Source organism: Phascolarctos cinereus, unplaced genomic scaffold, assembly GCF_003287225.1.
Source record: "Phascolarctos cinereus isolate Bilbo 61053 unplaced genomic scaffold, phaCin_HiC Scaffold_726;HRSCAF=1367, whole genome shotgun sequence".
Classification (NCBI taxonomy): domain Eukaryota; kingdom Metazoa; phylum Chordata; class Mammalia; order Diprotodontia; family Phascolarctidae; genus Phascolarctos; species Phascolarctos cinereus.
In genome coordinates this window covers 33,102,040-33,120,532 of record NW_027556098.1, presented here as the reverse complement: position 1 = coordinate 33,120,532, position 18,493 = coordinate 33,102,040, and the positions used below count along the sequence as shown (strand labels likewise).

At 41.4% G+C, this 18,493-nt stretch overlaps 1 protein-coding gene across 1 annotated transcript in view; it reads left to right on the top strand.

Annotated features, from left to right (window-relative positions):
• Positions 1-18,493, top strand: part of CNGA3 (cyclic nucleotide gated channel subunit alpha 3) — a 69,933-nt gene that overhangs the window by 36,688 nt on the left and 14,752 nt on the right. The window contains exons 3-4 of the mRNA XM_078146322.1: positions 5,205-5,318; positions 15,386-15,565. Of these exons, the coding sequence (XP_078002448.1) occupies positions 5,205-5,318; positions 15,386-15,565 (294 nt within the window). The remainder of the gene's footprint in view (positions 1-5,204; positions 5,319-15,385; positions 15,566-18,493) is intronic.

The following is an 18,493-nucleotide window of genomic DNA, read 5'->3' as shown; positions in this document are numbered from 1 at the left end:
GAAAGAATTTGAAGGAGAATGGTTTGGAACAGAAGGTGGTAAACCTTAGCCGAGTAACAAAGTCCCTGAAAATTAGACTGGATCAAACAGAAATCAATGACTTTATGAGACAAGACTTAGAATAAAATCAAAAGACTGAAAAAATAGAAGAAAATGTAAGGCATGAACTATCAAAATTGACTGACTCAGAAAACACACAAGGAGAAGTAATTAAAGAATCAAAACCAAATACAACCAATTCTGGGCATCTTTCCTAGCTATCCTAGAACTCTGTCCACCCTCATCTCTGCCTCCTGGTTTCCCCAGCTTCCTTCAACTCTCAGCTAGAGTAACACCTTCCGCAGGAAGCCTTTCCCAGGGAGCAGCTATGTGGTTGGAGAGGATAGAGCACCAGCCCTGGAGTCAGGCAGACCTTAATTCTATTCCAGCTTCACATGCTTACTAGCTGTATGACCCTGGGCAAGTCACTTAACCCCAATTGACTCCAAAAGAAACAAAAAACAAGAAACCCTTTCCCAGTCTTTATCTTAAGAATGCCTTCCCTCTAAGATTATCTCCAATTTACCCTATACATAGTTGTTTGTATTTTGTCACTCCCACTAGACTGTGAGCTCCTTGAGAGCAGGGGCTTGGTTTTGTTGGGTTTTTGCCTTTTTTGTATCCAAGTGCACTTAGCACAGTACCTGGAACATAGTTGGCACCACTTAATAAATTCTGGTTGCCTTGACTTGGTATAGGAGGGAGTAAAGTGTAAGGTGAATGGAAGGATAGGGAGGTAGGAAGAGGCCAGGTTATGAAGGGCTTTAGAAGCCAAACAGAGGATTTTATTTTTGATTCTGGATGTAATAGAGAGCCACTGGAGTTGATAGGATGGGGGAAAAGGACTTAGTATGGCCAGACCTACTCTTTAGGAAGATTCTCTTGGCAGATGCCTGGAGGATGGACTAGATTGGGGAGAGACTCAAGGGCAGGCAGACCCATCAGCAAGCTATTGCACTAATCCAACTGTAAGGTGATTGAGGTTCTGCACTGGAGTGGTGACAAGCATCAGAGGAGAGAAGGGGCAAATGTTGCTAAGATAGACTAGACAAGCCTTGGTCACCCATTGGATACAGGTATGAGAGAGAGTGAAGAATTGAAGATGACATGTCTTCTGCCTCTGTGTTTTTAAGGATCTAAGTGTCTCAGAGGACTAGAATTACAGCCTGATTTTTCAGTGTCCCAAAGAGCCCAGGCCACACCAACTTGGCATGCCTCTGTTTGTATGCCAGCTCTATTATGGAGGAATAAGAAGTAAATGAAGACAAATCCCTCTGTCATGGAACTGAAGCAAAGGGCCTCTTTTCCAGTAAAAACATGAGCTGACATCAATAAACCCCAAGAAGATGCACAAAGCTTCCAAGATAGGCCAATGTAAATTTAATTCAATTTATCAAACAATAGTAAGACCCTGTGCCTGGAACACAAGGACAAACAATGACGTGGCCCCTGGCGTCAGGTAGCTTATATTCTAGGAGGAAGGGAGGGAATACTCTGCAAACAACAAATAATTATACTATAAGATAGAATGAGGGATACTCTACATGCACAGATCTTTGTAATACAAGGTAGAGTGTGATGGGAGCAAAGGAAATATCTAGCAAAAGAATGGTAGGTATAAGGTGTTTCCAAGATAGGTCAGGATGTGAATCTGAATTTAGGAAACTGGATAATTGGAAAGAGGGTAGTGCCCTTATCAGCAGCTAGGTGGTGCAGTGGATAGAGAGCCCAGCCTGGAGTCAGGAACACTTGAGTTCAAATCCAACTTCAGACATTTACTGGCTGTGTGACCCTGGGCAAGTCGCTTAACCCTGCTCACCTCAGTTTCCTCATCTGCAAAATGAGCTGGAGAAGGAAATGGCAAAACATTCCAGTATCTTTGCCAAGAAAACCCCAAAAGGGATCTGAAAAAAAATGACTAAACAGCAACAACCCTCATCAGACGTAAGAAAAGTTAGAAAAGGGGCAAATGTGAGAAAGGTAGCAAGTACTGTTGAATTGAGAGATCAAGGTGGACACGTATGGCAGACAATTGGAGATTCAGAATTAGATCACAAAAGAGAGATGACAGCTGGATTTGTAGATTTGGGCGTCATATGTCTACAGCTGATAGTTGAACTCATGGGAACTGATGGGTTCACCAAGAGAGTAGAAAAGGCAGAGCCAGGCAAAAGGGGTTAGGACATCTCCCGGCTCCAAGCATTTTTATTCATTGTCCCCTATCCCTGAAATTCTCTCCTTCCTCATCTCCCTCATCACAGCCTCTTAGCTTTCCTGGCTTCCTTTATGTCTCAGATAAAGCCTCACCTTCTGCAAGAAGCCTTTCCCAGCCCTCCTTCATCTAAGAGCCTCCCTCTGAGCCTATTCCCCAGTTTAGCTTGCATGGTTTACTTGTACATAGCACTTCACATGTTATCTGCCCCTTAGCCTGTAAGCGCTTTGATGGCAGGGACTGGTTTGTTTTGTTTTGTTGGGGGCTTTCTTTGTATTCCCAATGCACAGCAGAGTCACAAATAGTTGGATACAAGTGAAAAATGCCTCCCCAACAGTGATTCTTTTATATACTTATTACATGTTTTATGTTAATAGCCATTTGTATGTGTGTCAGCTCCCTGATTGTAAGCTCCGTAAGGTCAGAGATGTACCCAAACTTTCTATCTCCAGCACCTAGCACAACGTTCTGCACATAGTAGGTGCTTAGTAAGTGTTGGTTGAATACTTTAAAGCTTAATTTTTTATTATTAAATTAATCAACAAATATGAACATTTCAGTATACAAAGAAAAATTTTAAAAGAGAGTTGTTATATATCAAACTGTGAACTTCCATCATATTTTAAGTGTATGATAAATGTCAACACTATAGTAACAAAATTTCCCAATTTGTGTTTCCTTCTGCACTTCTTGGTGTTTTCTTCTGTGTTCTTTACAAGTGTTTATTTATGGCAAAGTAGATAGAGTGAGAGAAGAGGAACTTAGGAGTTTGGGGTTATGTTCCACAGTCTGGCATATAGTAGCCACTTGGTAAGCATTGCTTGACTGCGTGAATTCAATTAAACATAAAACAGTTAGGATAGGCAATGAGGACACACAAATTAAAACATACACACACACACACACACACACACACACACACACACACAGAGCCTTGAGGGAGCTTACATTCTGGTGGAGGAGTGAAGGAAGTGATACTATTTTCAGGAAAAAGGAAATAACATGCCCAGGACTCAGTAAGTACTCACTGATTGTGGGAATAAGGTCCAAAAAGGTCCTTGATTCTCCAGGCTTGGTCCAAAGAAGCCTTCACAGATATGTTCTGGGGTATGGTGTGAGCAGAGGGACAAAAGGTGACAAATGTATGATGGGAGGAGGCAAGGGGGCTCTGACCTAATAGCCTGATCTCTGCTATTGCCAAACTATGGAGCATAACCCCAAACCTCTTGGTTCCTTTTCCCTAACGCCCATAGGAGTTGTTGTCCTGGGAAGCTTCTTTTATCTAGAAAATGAGAGTGGTGGGAAAATAATTGAGATCAAAATAGGAAACAGGGAAAGAAACAGAGCAGGCTCAAGTATTTGGGGAAGGGAGAATTAAATTGAAGAGATGTTTGCAAGTAAGTAGTAACTGGCATTTATAGAACGCCTTAATTTTGCAAAACAACTTATCATATTTGAGCCTCTTGACATCTAATAGGTAGATATTATCCCCATTTTACAGATGAGGAACCTGGGCCTCAGGTTAAGTGACTTACCCAGGATCACACAACCCTTTTTATTTTTTTTCAGTCTTTTTTAAAAATTAATTTATTTTGATTTATCAACAATCACTTCCGTATGCTTTTGAGTTGAAAATTTTTCTCCCCCTTCCTCCCCGCTGCTCTCCCCAAGACGGTGCACAATCTGATATAGGCTTTACAATTTACATACCCATTAAACATATTTTCACATTAGTGAAGTTGTAAGTAAAAATTAAAACCAATAGGAGGAACCATCAGAAAGATGAAACAAAACTCAACAGAAGATAAAAATAAGTGATAGTGATTCGACTTCCATAGTTCTTTCTTTGGATGTGGACAGCATTTTCTATCCTGAGGCCTCTGGAGATGTCTTAGATCCTCATAATGCTGAGAAGGGTTCAGTTTAACAATCTTAGTCATTGTATAACATGGCTGTTATTGTGCACACACAACCCTTTTTAAAAACTTATTCTTTGTATGCTGAAATGTTCATATTTGTTAATTAATTTCATAATAAAAAATTCAAGCTTTAAAATATTCAACCAACAATTAGTAAGCACCTTCTGTGTGCAGAACACTGTGCTAGGTGCTGGAGATAGAAAGTTTAGGTATATCTTCTCTGACCTCACAGAACTTACAACCAGGGAGCTGACGCACATACAAATGACTATTAACATGAAACGTATAATAAGTATATAAAAGAGTCACCGTTGGGGAGGCATTTTTCACTTGTATCCAACTATTTGTAACCCTATTTGGGGTTTTCTTGGCAAGGATATTGAAGTTGTTTGTCATTTCCTTCTCCAGCTCATTTTACAGTTGAGAAAACTGAAGCAACAGGGTTAAGTGACTTGCCCAGGGTCAGACAGCTAGTAAGTGTCTGAGCCCAGATTTGACCTCAAGAAGGCGAGTCTTCCCTACTCTAGGCCCAGCACCCTCTCTACTGTACCACTTAGCTGCCCCTATAATAAGCTAGGTGACAAAGGCGTGTAATCAGGCTACAGGAAAGAATAAAACACTAAACCATAACATGATTAATCATTAAAGTATTTCTTTCACATTCTAGGTCAAGCATAATTGTATTTTCAGGGTAAGGAGCATAAGTAAAACTTATTGCTAGAGCTTCTCATAAAGAGCCACTGTATACAGCAAATACTATGAATGCTTCAGAAATTTGTCCCACTCAGCCCATGATGTTTGAGCAATGTTGCCGCTTGCCAGTATCATGGTGGGCCAAACACTAAAAAACAGGCACGTGTGGTTCCCAGAAAGAAGGGCTTGACCTGAGTGTTCAGTGAGCCCCCTGTGTCCAGGATTCCCAGTGGGGCTATTCCTGGTGGAGCTAGCCGGGCATGGTCACCCTATTTCTGTCGGCACTCCAGGGTATGGTGAGTTGGTAATCAAATCAGCTGGCTACACATTTCATTTCATAGGGCTCATTCCCCATGTGAGGACTCGGCATCAGAACTGCAGCAAGTGATTACTATGGAGACCAGAGCACCAACTGAATCCTGCCAAAGTTCCTTCACATGCCAGAGGCCAGCCAGGTAACAGAGGGGGGATAATATTGTTCACTGCATGAAGAAAGTCAACATGAAAAAGAAAGCAGCATGAGAAGAAAAGGGTGGTAAGGAAAGGTGAAGGGTTAGAATTCTACCTATGACTGATTTTATCTTGGCCCAAATGTACCAAATCTCTGAAAGGTCTATGCTGAATTTCCATAGTAAATAGGGATTTCTTCTGGGTAACAGCTTGGCCTTGGAAGCATTTGTAATAAGAGGCTTGATTAGAGCAGAGCTCATTCCACTGCTAGCAATAACAATCAGACTTACTGTAGTTTAGTTGGCCAATGGGTGAAGAACAATGGAGTGATAAAGGACAAAAACATGAAACAAAATTAACTGGTCAGATAAGGAGATAACTAAGCTATCTAAAAGGAAGACATGCCTTTTGGAGGATTGCATGATAAGTTTATTTCTTTCTCTTGTGAAGCAATTGGGGTTAAGTGACTTGCCCAGGGTCATACAGCTGGTGTCAAGTGTATGAGACCAGATTTGAACTCAGGTCCTCCTGACTCCAGGGCTAGTGCTCTATCTTCTGCACCACCTATATGATATATTTCATGAAGCCATATTACAAGACCAATAACTTTGCAAAGACTATTGAACTAGAAGAATTTGATTCCATTGCTAGTATCTGTGTGGTCTCTTATGAATATTAGACTCCTCACCCCAAGCCCCCATGAAAGTAATCTAAATTTATGTCTAAAATCTACTAAGTACTTTGTTGTTCATTATTATTCTTGTGTAATGTATTATACACTTTTTCAAGAGGGGCATCATGGCATCGGGTAGAGAGGTGTCTTTAGAGCCAGGAAGACCTAGATTCAAGTCTTATCTCTGACCCACTTTGCCTGTATGACCCTGGGCAAGTCATTTTCCTTCTTAATGCCTCAGACAACTCTCTAAGTCTATAAATTGCAGCACAAGTGTTCACCTGCATAGATAGAGGCAATTCCCTCACCAGGAGCTCCTTATAGCAGTGAAATCACAGGTCCAGTCCCAAAGCCAAACACTACTTTATAGTGACAGAAACATTTTCATATTATCTCGTTTGATCTTCATGGCTTCCCTAAAAGACAGGTAGCACATGTATTATTCCCATTTTAGAGAGGAGGAAACTGAGACCCACGGGTTAAGTGATTTACCTATAGTCACACAGGTAGTAAGTGCCAGAAATAGGATTTGAAATCACAGAAGCATGATTCAAACCTAGACCTTCTGACTTCAAATCCTGTGCTCTTCTCACTGTGGCAGTCTCCCAATGTTGTCTAATCCTTGAGTTACTGCTTGAAGCACTGAGAATAAATTTACTGAAAGAGGCAAAATTGATTTAGTCCAGACACCTCATCATTAATCAGTTCTCAGTAATAACAAGCTGACCTCCCTTTTTCTGCACTACAAATATTCTCTTTTTTCCCCTACAAAAGTCTGACCTTAAAGACCTTAAGCAAAAATTTTAAGAGTTTTGGGGTATTATTCAGATTTCAAGCAAATCTTTTTTTTCTTTCACCTCAAATGTTCTCTCTCCACCCATGCTCCTACACTTGAAAAACAGTATTCATATTACCTTAAATACTAATAGAGAGATCCTAGCACTCTAGGGAACTACAGTTGTCCCTTCCATGCTGTAGGGGTTAGGGGTGCCATGCCCTCATGATCTGGAAAATCTCAGTAAAATTTTTTGGTCCTCCTTTCATATCAGAGAAGAAGTGTGAATCTTTTCTTTTTATTTTGTGGGGTGTTTACAGTACCTTACTGTAAAATTTGGGTTGATTTTATATATTTTATACATTTCTGAATTTCTAAACTTTTTCTGTGTCGTCTGGTTCGCATGTTGTCTGTGGCTTCTGCAAAACTCCTCTGAAATTCCCATTTAGTTTTTTATGTCCACCTGGGACATATCAAAACCTCAATTGGGAAAGTAGCAATCTGGAAGGGATAAGTACTTAAAAGATTTTGCATGAAAAATAAGGCTCAGACTTATAGATCAGGAGCAGTATTCTTGGGAAACTTGAGACTATTAAGGTTATCTCCTTCCTTCATTTCTTATTTCCTTCAGTCAATCAATAAGCATTTATTAAGCACCTGCTGTGTGCCAAGCACTGTATTGGGCCCTGGAGATAAAAAGAAAACAAAACAGACTCTGTCTGCCCTTGAGGGATTTATGTTCCATTCTATACATATATACAGCTCTTGTTCAGTCATTTCAGTAGTATCTGACACTTCCTGACCCCATTTAGGGTTTTCGGGGCAAAAATACTGGAGTGGTTTACCATTTCCTTCTGCAGCTCATTTTATAGATGAAGAAACTAAGGCAAACAAAGTTAAGTGATTTGCTCAGGGTCACCCAGCTAGTAAATGTCTGAGGCTGGATTTGAACTCAGATCTTCCTGACTCCTAGCCCAGCTGCCTCTATACCTACAACTAAGTAAATACAAAATATGAATACAGTGAATACAAAGTAATTAGAGGAGGAAGGGAGTAGCAACTGAGGGAAATAATGGAAAAGCCTGCTAGGACTGTTACTCAAGCCGAGCTTTGAAGGGAACGAAGAATTCTAAGCTGTCTGGGTGAGGAGCCGGTGCCTTCCAGGCATGGGGAACAGAATGTTAGGTGAAGAAGGAAAGGCAAGTTGTCCAATTTGGCTGGAAGGTAGAATGATTGAAGAGAAATAATGTAATAAGCCTGGATAGGCAAGCTGGAGGCAAATTATAAAGGGTTTCTAGAAGTGCTTGTATTTTATCCTAAAGGTAATAAGGATCCACCGTAGGTTTTTTGAGTAGATGAATAACTGAATTATATCTGTGCTCCAGAATGTCACTTTGACCACTGGGTTGAAGTTGGATTGAATCAAGGAGACTAAGTGAGAGGTTTTGCAAAAGTCCAAGCAAGAGGTGCCGAGGGCCTAAACAATAATGGTAGTTACGTAAGAAAAGAGAAGGCAACAAATGAGAGGAATGCTGTTGAGGATGAATTGACAAGCTTTGGTCATCTCTTAGACATGTAGGGTAAGGAAAAATTAACAGTGAGGTTGTAAATCTGGGGGACTAGAAGGATGGCAATGTCCTCAATGGTAATAAGAAAGTTAGGAAGAAGAGTGGTTTGGAAGGGCCCACGAAACCAGGAGTGTTGTTTCGGATAAACGACAAGTCGTATTTTGGACATGTTAATTTGAGATGCCTAAGGCATGTCCAGTGGGAAATATTCAATAGGCATTGGTGATGTGGGATGGAGCTCAGGAACATGCTAATCAAATTTGTGAATGACACAAAGTTAGGGAAAATTGCTAACTTACTAAGTGATCGAATGAAAATAGAAAAAATGTCTCAGTAGGTTAGACATCTCCCAAAACTAATAAGAAGGAATTTAAAAGAAATAATATTAAATCCTCCAATTGGGTTTAAAAAAATTTGACTCCATATAAGCATCAAAGATAACTAGATTTGTCAATTTTGGTCTTAAATTTTTTCCCTCTATCATTCATTTCTATTTTTCTCCAGTTCTCAAGATTGGAAAAGGCAAAAGAATACATTTCTTTGTGCTTTCCTGGCTTACTTTCCACTCACTTAAATTTAGTCTTTCAGGTCTATGGCCCAACTGAGACTCCAACATAAAGAACTCAAACTCAAGAAATCCTGCCCCTTATCAACAAAATTCTTCTAGCCCCATTCTATGTCCCAAGTATCCATCTTTCTGAGATTTCAACTTGGAGTCTGCCCTTTATATACCACCTCCACCCACCCAAAGCAGCTAGGATGTTTTCTCTATTTGGGTGCCATGAATGGTGTAGTCAAATAGTGTGAGATAAAATGGAGGTGATATGAAGATCCAGGAAATTTTGTTCAGGAATAGGCACATAGGTTAAGCCATGGTACAACATCCAACACAAAGGAAGTAAATAATTTTAACTGACCAAGGTGTCTACCACCCCTCACCTACCCTGCCTACCCCACCCCAAGGCACCATCATAATCATGGGATGGTGCAGGTCTCTAATGAAAGTGAACATTCTTGCCACCCAGGAATGGAAATGATAAAAGTTGCCAAGCATTGCTTGGTTGCTACTCGGTCATTGGCCTAAGCAAATGATTATCAAGATTTGACACATTAGAAGATGTGTTTTATTACGGCCAGTAAAGTCTCAGGCAACCACCTGCATGGCATTAAGTTCCCCGGCCCACAGTCAGGAATATTAGACAGATCACTGCCCATAAAGCCTAGCTAGGAGGTGGGGTGTGAGTACAGTTGTAGGAGTCTACAGAGACTAACATTTCCTCCAGTGTAGGCACCATGCCTGTTTAAAAGGTGGACAGAGGTGCTGTCACCAATCCAATCTGTGGATTCTATATAGGCAAACCTTTGCTGAATTAGTAAAATTAGTTAACATTCAATGTCTACAAAATCCATAGTCTCTAGGAAACGGCCTGTTAGGTATCAAAACTCAGGCTTTTTTGACAATGCATCTGTCCACAGATTTCAGTGTCCTGGAACATAGGTGATAAAAAAGTCAATTATACTACCAAAGAGACCCCAACAAATCTGGGGTTGATTGAACTGCAAGATGGTCTAAAGATGCTCCAGGCTCTTAATGGTTGGTGTTAAGGATGCTAGAATATTATGCTCCATTCTGATGGTATAACTCATATGTGGTTTGACTGAGAGTAGCCCCTTCTGAAATTGGCTGTTCACTAGTTTGGTTAATAGCCGTGTTAGTGGGGGCACTAGAGGATACTCAGACCAACTCAGTGTTGCACATGAGAGTGTAAGGAGGAGAAGATGATATCAACAGGACAAGCCATTGTTCTTTGGTTGAACAAATCTTGAAATACCAAATTCATAAACCTTTGAAAATCCAGGAGCATAACCCAATATTTGTACAGGTTGAGCAGGGTCTGGAATGCTATTCTCCATTCATCAAATTGTCTTAGCTGAAAGATTGAGTACCTTTCAGTAGGCCAATCTGGTGGCTTCCCTCCTCCCACCAACAGGTCCATCAGGTTGGGTATTATGGTAGGAAGGATCATTAGCTTTGGATCTGGGATCCTACCTGTGTGATTTTGGCCAAGTCATTTAACCTATCTGGCCCAGTTTCCCCATCTAAAAAATGAAGGGATTGGATGAACCAGCCTTTGAGTTCGCTTCTAGCTCTAGACCAAAGAGACTGTTCTTGTAGTGATAGTATTTAAGATTCCATAGTTACAACAGAATTGCAAGTAATTCTCTACTCTTCTTTTTAATGAATAGCACTGGGGCACCAGCGAAGTGGGTGAAAGACAACACAAACCTGTCTATTTGGTTCTCTTCTTCTTCTTCTTCTTCTTCTTCTTCTTCTTCTTCTTGGTGAGGCAATTGGGGTTAAATGACTTACCCAGAGTCACACAGCTAGTGAGTGCTATGTGTCTGAGGGCGGATATGAACTCAGGTCCTCCTGACTCCAGGGCCAGTGCTCTATCCACTGCACCACCTAACTGCCCCTGATTCTCTTCTAAGACTCCTATAGATGACCTAATCAATGAATAGATCTGGATGGTCAGAATTAGGTTACCCAGAACTGGAAGATCCAGAACTTCAGCCATAACTGTGATATAATTCTTTTAGTAGAATGTAAGCTCCCTTGAGGGCAGGGACTATCTCACTTTTGTATCATATTTTCAATGACAAGCATTGCCTGACACAATAGGAGATAGATAGATAGATAGATAGATAGATAGATAGATAGATAGATAGATAGATAGATAGATAGATGGACAGACAGAAAGCTTACTATGTGCCATGTGCTGTGTAAGTCCTAGAAAACAAATATATGCAAAAGAAGCCATCCTTATGTTTGAAAAAAAGACATGAAAAAGAGCTGAAGAGCAGGGTGGAGGGTGGGTACCCTCACAAGGTCAAGGTGAAAAAATATTCTAGAGAGTCATGGGCTGAACCAGGTTTGAACTGGGTGTGGTTCTCTTGGATACTTCCTCAAATGGAAGTTCCAGGGAGGAACTCTCTAATCAGAGGAAGAAACCTTAGGTACAGCCACAGAGGCAGAGAAGTAATCCTGAGAATCATGGACTTAGCTGGTTTTGCAGGTACTTAATATATGTGTGCTGATTGATTGGTTCAATGACAGATGACTATAGGAGGTCAATCAGCCTAATTAGTTGCAGAGAGTCATAGCCAAGCTCTCCAAAAATGGATCCACCATTGGTCAATTCTTTCCAAATCTTCCTGATTTAGGGCATAAAAGCTGGCATCCTCTATCATGGTGCCTTGCTCCTGCTGGAATAAAAGCTCCATCAGTGTGGTCTGAAGAACCTGTTCTCACCATCATCATCATCAGTTCAGAGTTATAAGAGACCTTATAGGGCATTTAACCCAACCTCCTCATTTTACAGATGTGGAAACTAAAGTAGTCCACAGAAGTTTGTGGCAATAAATAGGTGGCACAGTGGATAGAGAGCACTGGGCCTGGGGTCAGGAAGACCTGAATTCAAACCTGGCCTCAGACACTTATTAGCTGTGTGACCCTGGGCAAGCCATTTAGCCCTGTTTGTCTCAGTTTCCTCATCTGTAAAATGAGCTGGAGAAGGAAATGGAAAACCACTCCAGTATCTCTGCCAAGAAAACCCCAAATGAGATCAAGAAGAGCTGGACATGACTGAAAATGACTAAACAGCAACAATCACAAAAACAAAGCAAAGTCAGAAATAGGACTCATGTCACCTGATTCTAAAACCAACTTGGAGTCTGCCCTTTGTATGTTCCCCTACACTCTATTGCCTCTTATCATCCATTGGGAATTATTTCCTATGTGGTAGGCCTACCCCAGCAACTCCATTAGGTTTGATGCAACAAAAGCTACTTTGGCCCAAGGTATAGAAAACTCAGAGTAAAAGTCAATTAACTTGGCACTGCCAGAGGCCCAATTTCATGCTAGAAATTAATTAAAGTTTGGAAATTACATGAGTTGAAGACCAGGAATTAGTCAGTCAATCAACAGGTACTTATTAAGTATCTATTTTCTATGTGTCAAGCAATGTGCTAGGGCTGAGATACAAAGATAACAATGAATAATCCCTGTCTTCAAGGAGCTTACATTCTCTGAGAGCAAACAATCTGTATATAAATAAATTATGTGAAATAAATACCAGGTAAAAATTTGTTGAGGGGTAAGGCAGTAGCGGTTGGAAGGGAGGGGAAGCTTGAAAGAACATGCTACCAAAGGTGGCACTTGAACAGAGTTTAAAAAGAAACAAGAGATTCAAAGAGGCAAAGGTGAAGGAGTGCATGGGGAGAAGGGGGCACAGCTAATGCAAGAGTGCAGAGACAGGAGATGAGATAACACGCATAGAGTCTAAAGAACAGCGAGAAGACCAGTTTATCTGGATTGTAGAGTTTCAAAAGAGGAATAATGTAGAATGAGGTTGGAAAGGTAAGTTAGGCTAGATTGTGAAGGACTTTGAAAGTCAGAGGAACTTACGTTTAATCCCAAAGGCTGCTGGAGTCACTGGAGTTTTCTGTATGCTGGAATAACATGGTCAGACTTGAAAAAAAGAAAATCACTTGGGCAGTTCTTTGAAAGATGAATTGGAAAGGGGAGAGCCTTGAGGCAGGGAAACCAGTCAGGGGGCTATTGTAAGAGTCCAGGAGAAAGGTGATGAGGCCCTGAACTAGGTTGGAGACTGTGTTAATAGGGAAGGAACTGAACTATAGATATCATGGAGGTAGAAAGACTGGATGGTCATGTGTGTTGAAGGAGAGTTAGGCATCCAGGATAAAGCCAAGACTTCAAACTTTGACAGCTCCTCTGCCTAGCTAGTAAAGCTGTAGCTAGTAAAGCTGTCTAGGAGTAGGCAGGGCTGTCGCTGCATGCTACTGCTTAAAACCCACGTGGTGGAAAGCGTCCCTCCTGCTCGCCTTGTCCTTGTCTGCTTCTATTGTCTCTTCTGCCCTGAGGTCTCCAGAGCCCCCTGCTGGCAAATTAGCAGAGCAGCCAGCAGCTCTGACATTAACCCCCTGGTAGGACAAAGGTGGGATAGTCAGGAATGCACTAGCTTACTGAAAAAAAAAAAAGTACACAGGCTACCTTTTAAAATTTGATCTGCATTACTAACATTTTCTCCTCCATTTTTTTATGTCTAGACAACCCATAAAATCAAGTCCTGAGTTTTAGTGTTTGGTAGTTTCTGAGGTTTAAATGCTCACACTGAAAGTTTAAGAAATGGAGCCTGTCTGGACCAGAGGCTATATCTGTGTCAAAATGAGGGTGTCAAATTGTACCTAAATGACCCTTTAAAATCTGCTCAAAATTTCTCCTTTTTTCAATTTTTGTTATCATGGTTCAATCGTGTCTGACCCCCATTTGGGGTTTTCTTGGCAAAGATATTGGAGTGGTTTGCCATTTGCTTCTCCAGCTCATTTTACAGAAGAGGAGCTAAGACAAACAGGGTGAAGTGACTTCCCCAGGGTCAGACAGCAAGTAAGTGTCTGAGGCCAGATTTGAACCCGGGAAGATGAGTCTTCCTTATTCAAGCCTGGCACTCTAACTGCTGTGTTACCTAGCTGCCCCCTCCTCTTCTTAATACCATATCCTTGAACACTGCTATAACTGTCTGGGTTTTTTTTCCCCAATAGAATTCTGTCTTTGCTCTCCTTTCCAAAAGATAGTAAGTAGGAAAACATGTTGGTCAGTCATTTCATTACTTATGCCTGTGACTGAAACCTAGCTCTTCAGACCATGGGTACCATTGTTCAGGCAATGGCTATATACCCAAAATGCAAGTAAAAGATGACAAAAATAGCTGATTATGTTAGGTTAGCTGAGCCTGCTAACCTAAACCTATAAAATGAAGAAAGAAAGATTAGTTACAAATATTATATCCACCCCACTTTGAGATCCCATAGCCCATCCAAAACTGCTCAATTTCTTCTACCTGATTTCCCAGTCATATAAGCTACGTGAGCCTGGTCCATCACTAAGGTGTAGGACCGGTCATGTATTAATTCCATCTGGCCCAGAAAAGCCTGTATCCCCACCGGCATTCATGTTCCAGGCTGTATGGCCTTCAGCTGATTAGGGTTGGAGGTTGGGGTTGCTAAGCAAGCCACCTTCATAAAATGATACTTTGCCTGAAACAAAATGTTAGGATTCAACTCTACTCTTTCCTCCATGATGTTTCCCTGGCCTCGCACTATGTAGCTTGGTGAAGCAGCGAATAGAGCACTGGGCCTGGAGCCAGGAATTTGGCTTCAGATATTTCCTTGCATGACCCTGATCAAGACACTTAACCTTTGTCTGCCTCAGTTTTCTCAATTGTAAATTGAAGATAGTAATAGCACCTATCTCCCAGGGTTGTTAGGATCAGAGATATTTTTTTCCTTTTTTATTAATTTAATTTTTTTTGGAGGGGGTGTTAGGTTTGTTGTTGTTGTTGTTGGTTGTTTTTTTTTTGGAGGCAATTGGGGTTAAGTGATTTGCTCAGGGTCATACATCTAGCAAGTTACTGAGGGCGAATTTGAACTCAGGACCTCCTACTCCAGGGCCAATGCTCTATCCACTGCACCACCTAGCTGCCCCTGTGTATTTGTGAAGCAGTGAGCATAATGTCTGGTACGTGGTAGGTACTTAATGAATGCTTGTGTCCTTCCTACCACCACTACCAAACTTTTGGATGCATTGCTCTCAAATTCTATCACACGTTCCTGTCTACCCTCTGGATCTGATGTCTTCTGGATTACAGATCAAGACACTAGGGAGAAGAGAAGGATTTTCCCAGGATCTCATGGCTTGTGAGACTGGCAGAAACTGGAACTGAAGCCAGATATTCTAACTCCTCGGAGGCAGCATAAAACAGTGGAGAAAGGCTTTGAAGCCAGATGATCTGGGTTCAAATCTTGCCACAGACATTTGCTACCTCTATGACCTTGGACAAATCAGTTAACCTCCTTGGGTCTCAGTTTCCTTGTTTGTGAAATGAAGAGGTTGGAATCAACAGCATCTGATTTCCCTTCCCACTGCAGATCTGGGATGTTCTTTTACCCCATCGCCCTTTCCTTCTTTCTGCACAGGTTATCACAGCTCATTCTTTCCCTTAGAGCATGGGCTACAAGACATATTCGTCAGGAAGACCGAAGGCCAGATTCCTTCCTGGAGCGTTTCCGAGGGGGAGAACTCAAAGAGCTGTCCAGCCGAGAAAGTTTCACCCAGTCCAGCTTAGGCATCCAAGAGGTGTCAGAGAGAGAGAGAAGGTAGGGCACCTTCTAAAGACAATGGCAGGTGGGATTTCAAAGGGGAAGGTTGGGTTTTGTTGGGTTTCCTTTTTTGGCTTTTTTGGCTTTTTAGATCAATCAATCAAACAATAAACATTTATTAAATGCCTGCTATGTGCCAATCACTGTGCCAAATGCTGAGGATACAAAAAGAGGCAAAGATAGTTCCCTACCCTCAAGGAGATTAAAATATAATGGGAGAGAGATTATGCATACAACAAATATATACAAATATATAAGCAAGTTATATACAAGATAGATAGATAGATAGATAGATAGATAGATAGATAGATAGATAGATAGATAGAAACTAATTAACACAAGAAAGGCACTAGACTTTAGAGAGATTGGGGAAAGCTTACAATAAAAGATGGAATTTTAGTTGGGACTTAAAGGAAGCCAGGGAGGTCAGTAATTGGAGAGGCATTCTAGGCATGGGGAGAGCCAGAAAGGATTCCTGGAGCTGAGAGATGGAGGGCCTTGTTTGTAGAACAGCTAGGAGACCAGTGTCACTGGATTGAGGAGTATGGGTAGGGAGTAAAGTATAAAAAAACCCGGGAAGGTAGAAGGAGGCTAGGTTATAAAGGGCTTTGAATGCCAAATAGAGCATTTTGTATTTGATCCTGGAGGCAATAGGGAGTCACTGGAGTTTATTTAGTACAGGGTGACATGATCAGACCTGCGCTTTAGGAAAATCATTTTAGTGGCCAAATGGAGGATGTATAGGAGTGGGGAGAGACTTGAAGCAGGCAGACCCACCAGCAGGCTGTTGTAATAATCCAGACATGAGGTGATGAGAGCCTGTACCAGAGTGTTGGCAGTGTCACAGGAGGGAAGGGGGCATATTGGAGAGATGTTACAAAGGTGAAATCAACCAGCCTTGGCAACAGATTGGATATTGGGGGTGGAAGGCTGGTGTGTGTGAGAGATACTGAGGAATCCAGGATGAAACCAGGAATCTGGATTGGGAGGATGGTGTTGCCCTTTACAGTAATAAAGAAAGTAGGAGGGGGAGAGAGTTTAAGGGAAAAGATAATGAGTTCTGTTTTGGACATATTGAGTTTAAGATGTCTATTGGACATCCAGTTTGAGATGTCTGAAAGGCAATTGGAGATAATAGATTGGAGGTCAGCAGACAGTCTGGGGCAGGAGAGGTAGATTTGAGAATCATCAGCACAGAGACGGTAATTAAATCCCTGGGAACTGATGAAAATACCAAATGAAGTAGTAAGAGGGAGAAGAGAAGAAGGCCCAGGACTGCTTTCTAACAATATACCCACTAAAGTTCAGGCTGCCCAGCTGGGATAGTAGTCATTATTACAACACACAGGATGTTTTGGGGTTTTTTTTTTAACCACACTGCTCATTAGAGAGGCTAGCATTCCTAAAAGGAAGGTCCAAAGGACAAGGCCAGCTGCCTTTCACATTGAACAGCCTACTGATGGAGTTGAAAGCAGTGTCCTTAAGATCAGACCCAGAGAAATCCTGGCCCAGAAAGAATGGCCTCTCAAACATTTGTATTTCTCTGACCTTCCCACATTCTGAGAGGCTCTCGGTTTCTGCAGAATTCTACTGATGACACAGCTAAGCAACAGCTGGCCAGTTACAAGTCTTTGCAATTATCACAGAAAGCACAGCAGGTGTTTTTGCACACTTTTGTGTGGCCTTGGTGGGTGTTGGAGAGAGAGTTAGTTCAGCAGGGGAAGCATGTCTTGGATAAGTGTCAAGGACAGGCTTATTCTTGTCTCAGGCCATCTCCCTGGAAGAATGAAATGATGTCCTTTGGCTGAATCCTCAAGGTCTTACCCAGGGTCACACTCCATAGACAAAAATAAGATATAGCCTTTTCTCCACCCCATTCCGTATCTCTGATAAAGACTTACACTTAAATATTTAAATTAGAGCAACATCCCCTAGACAGGCTAAAGATGATTTCCCTGGCATGCATTTTTCCCTGGGTTGCAAATATGAAAAATAAACTTTCCCAGTTCTTGGTTCAGCCTAAACTGGTGGCTGAGAGGTGATCTGGGTCGTTCTACTAGGAGCCCTCAGCTAGGTGTTCAGATTTGTTTTAATGGTGAAAAGCTCAGTCAGTCTATTTATCTTGCAACCTCTCATATGGCTCTGAGGCAAGGAGACTCAGGCTTTCTTTGGGTCATAGGATCATAGGAAAGGCAATGCTGGTGAACCAAACTCTCTCCTCTCTGACCTTGTGCTCAGCAAGCCATTGAATTATGTGTGTGTGTATATACGTATGCATGTGTGTATATTTGTATGGATGTATATATATATGCATATGTGTATGTATGTATGTATATGTATATATTCTAGTTCTATACGTACTATATATATTCTGTTTATGTATATTCTATTTCTATATTCTATATATGTTCTGTTTACATATATATACACACACATAGAGAGAGAGAGGGAGAAAGAAAATGTAACCAAAGTATGGAGGATCTGAATGGAATGAAGGTACTGATATGGACATGGGGTAGGAGTGGGGTTTGGGACTATGCATTGGAGGTAAACTGGAATTGGGAAGGTTTCCTGGAGGAAATTGAATTTAACTCACATCAGGTTGTTTGACTTCTTTTGCCTCCTATCCAAAATGAGATATTGTCTTAAAGTATGGATGAGGTCACTTTTCCCTCTTGTTTTGAAAGATGTAGGATGAGGTGGGATAAACATGGTAAACAGTGGCTAATTATTACAGTGCCTGGGTGTTTGTACAACACCTCTCTGGACCACAGAGCTCCATGGTCCTGAATTTACATGCCTTTAGAATAAGAGGAGAATCAGCTTTATTATTCCTCCAGGAATTCTTTACATAATCAGAGCCAAGCCTTGCACCCTCAGAACAAGCAGAACCGGTCATGACCCAGCAAGCCCTAGAGATTGAAA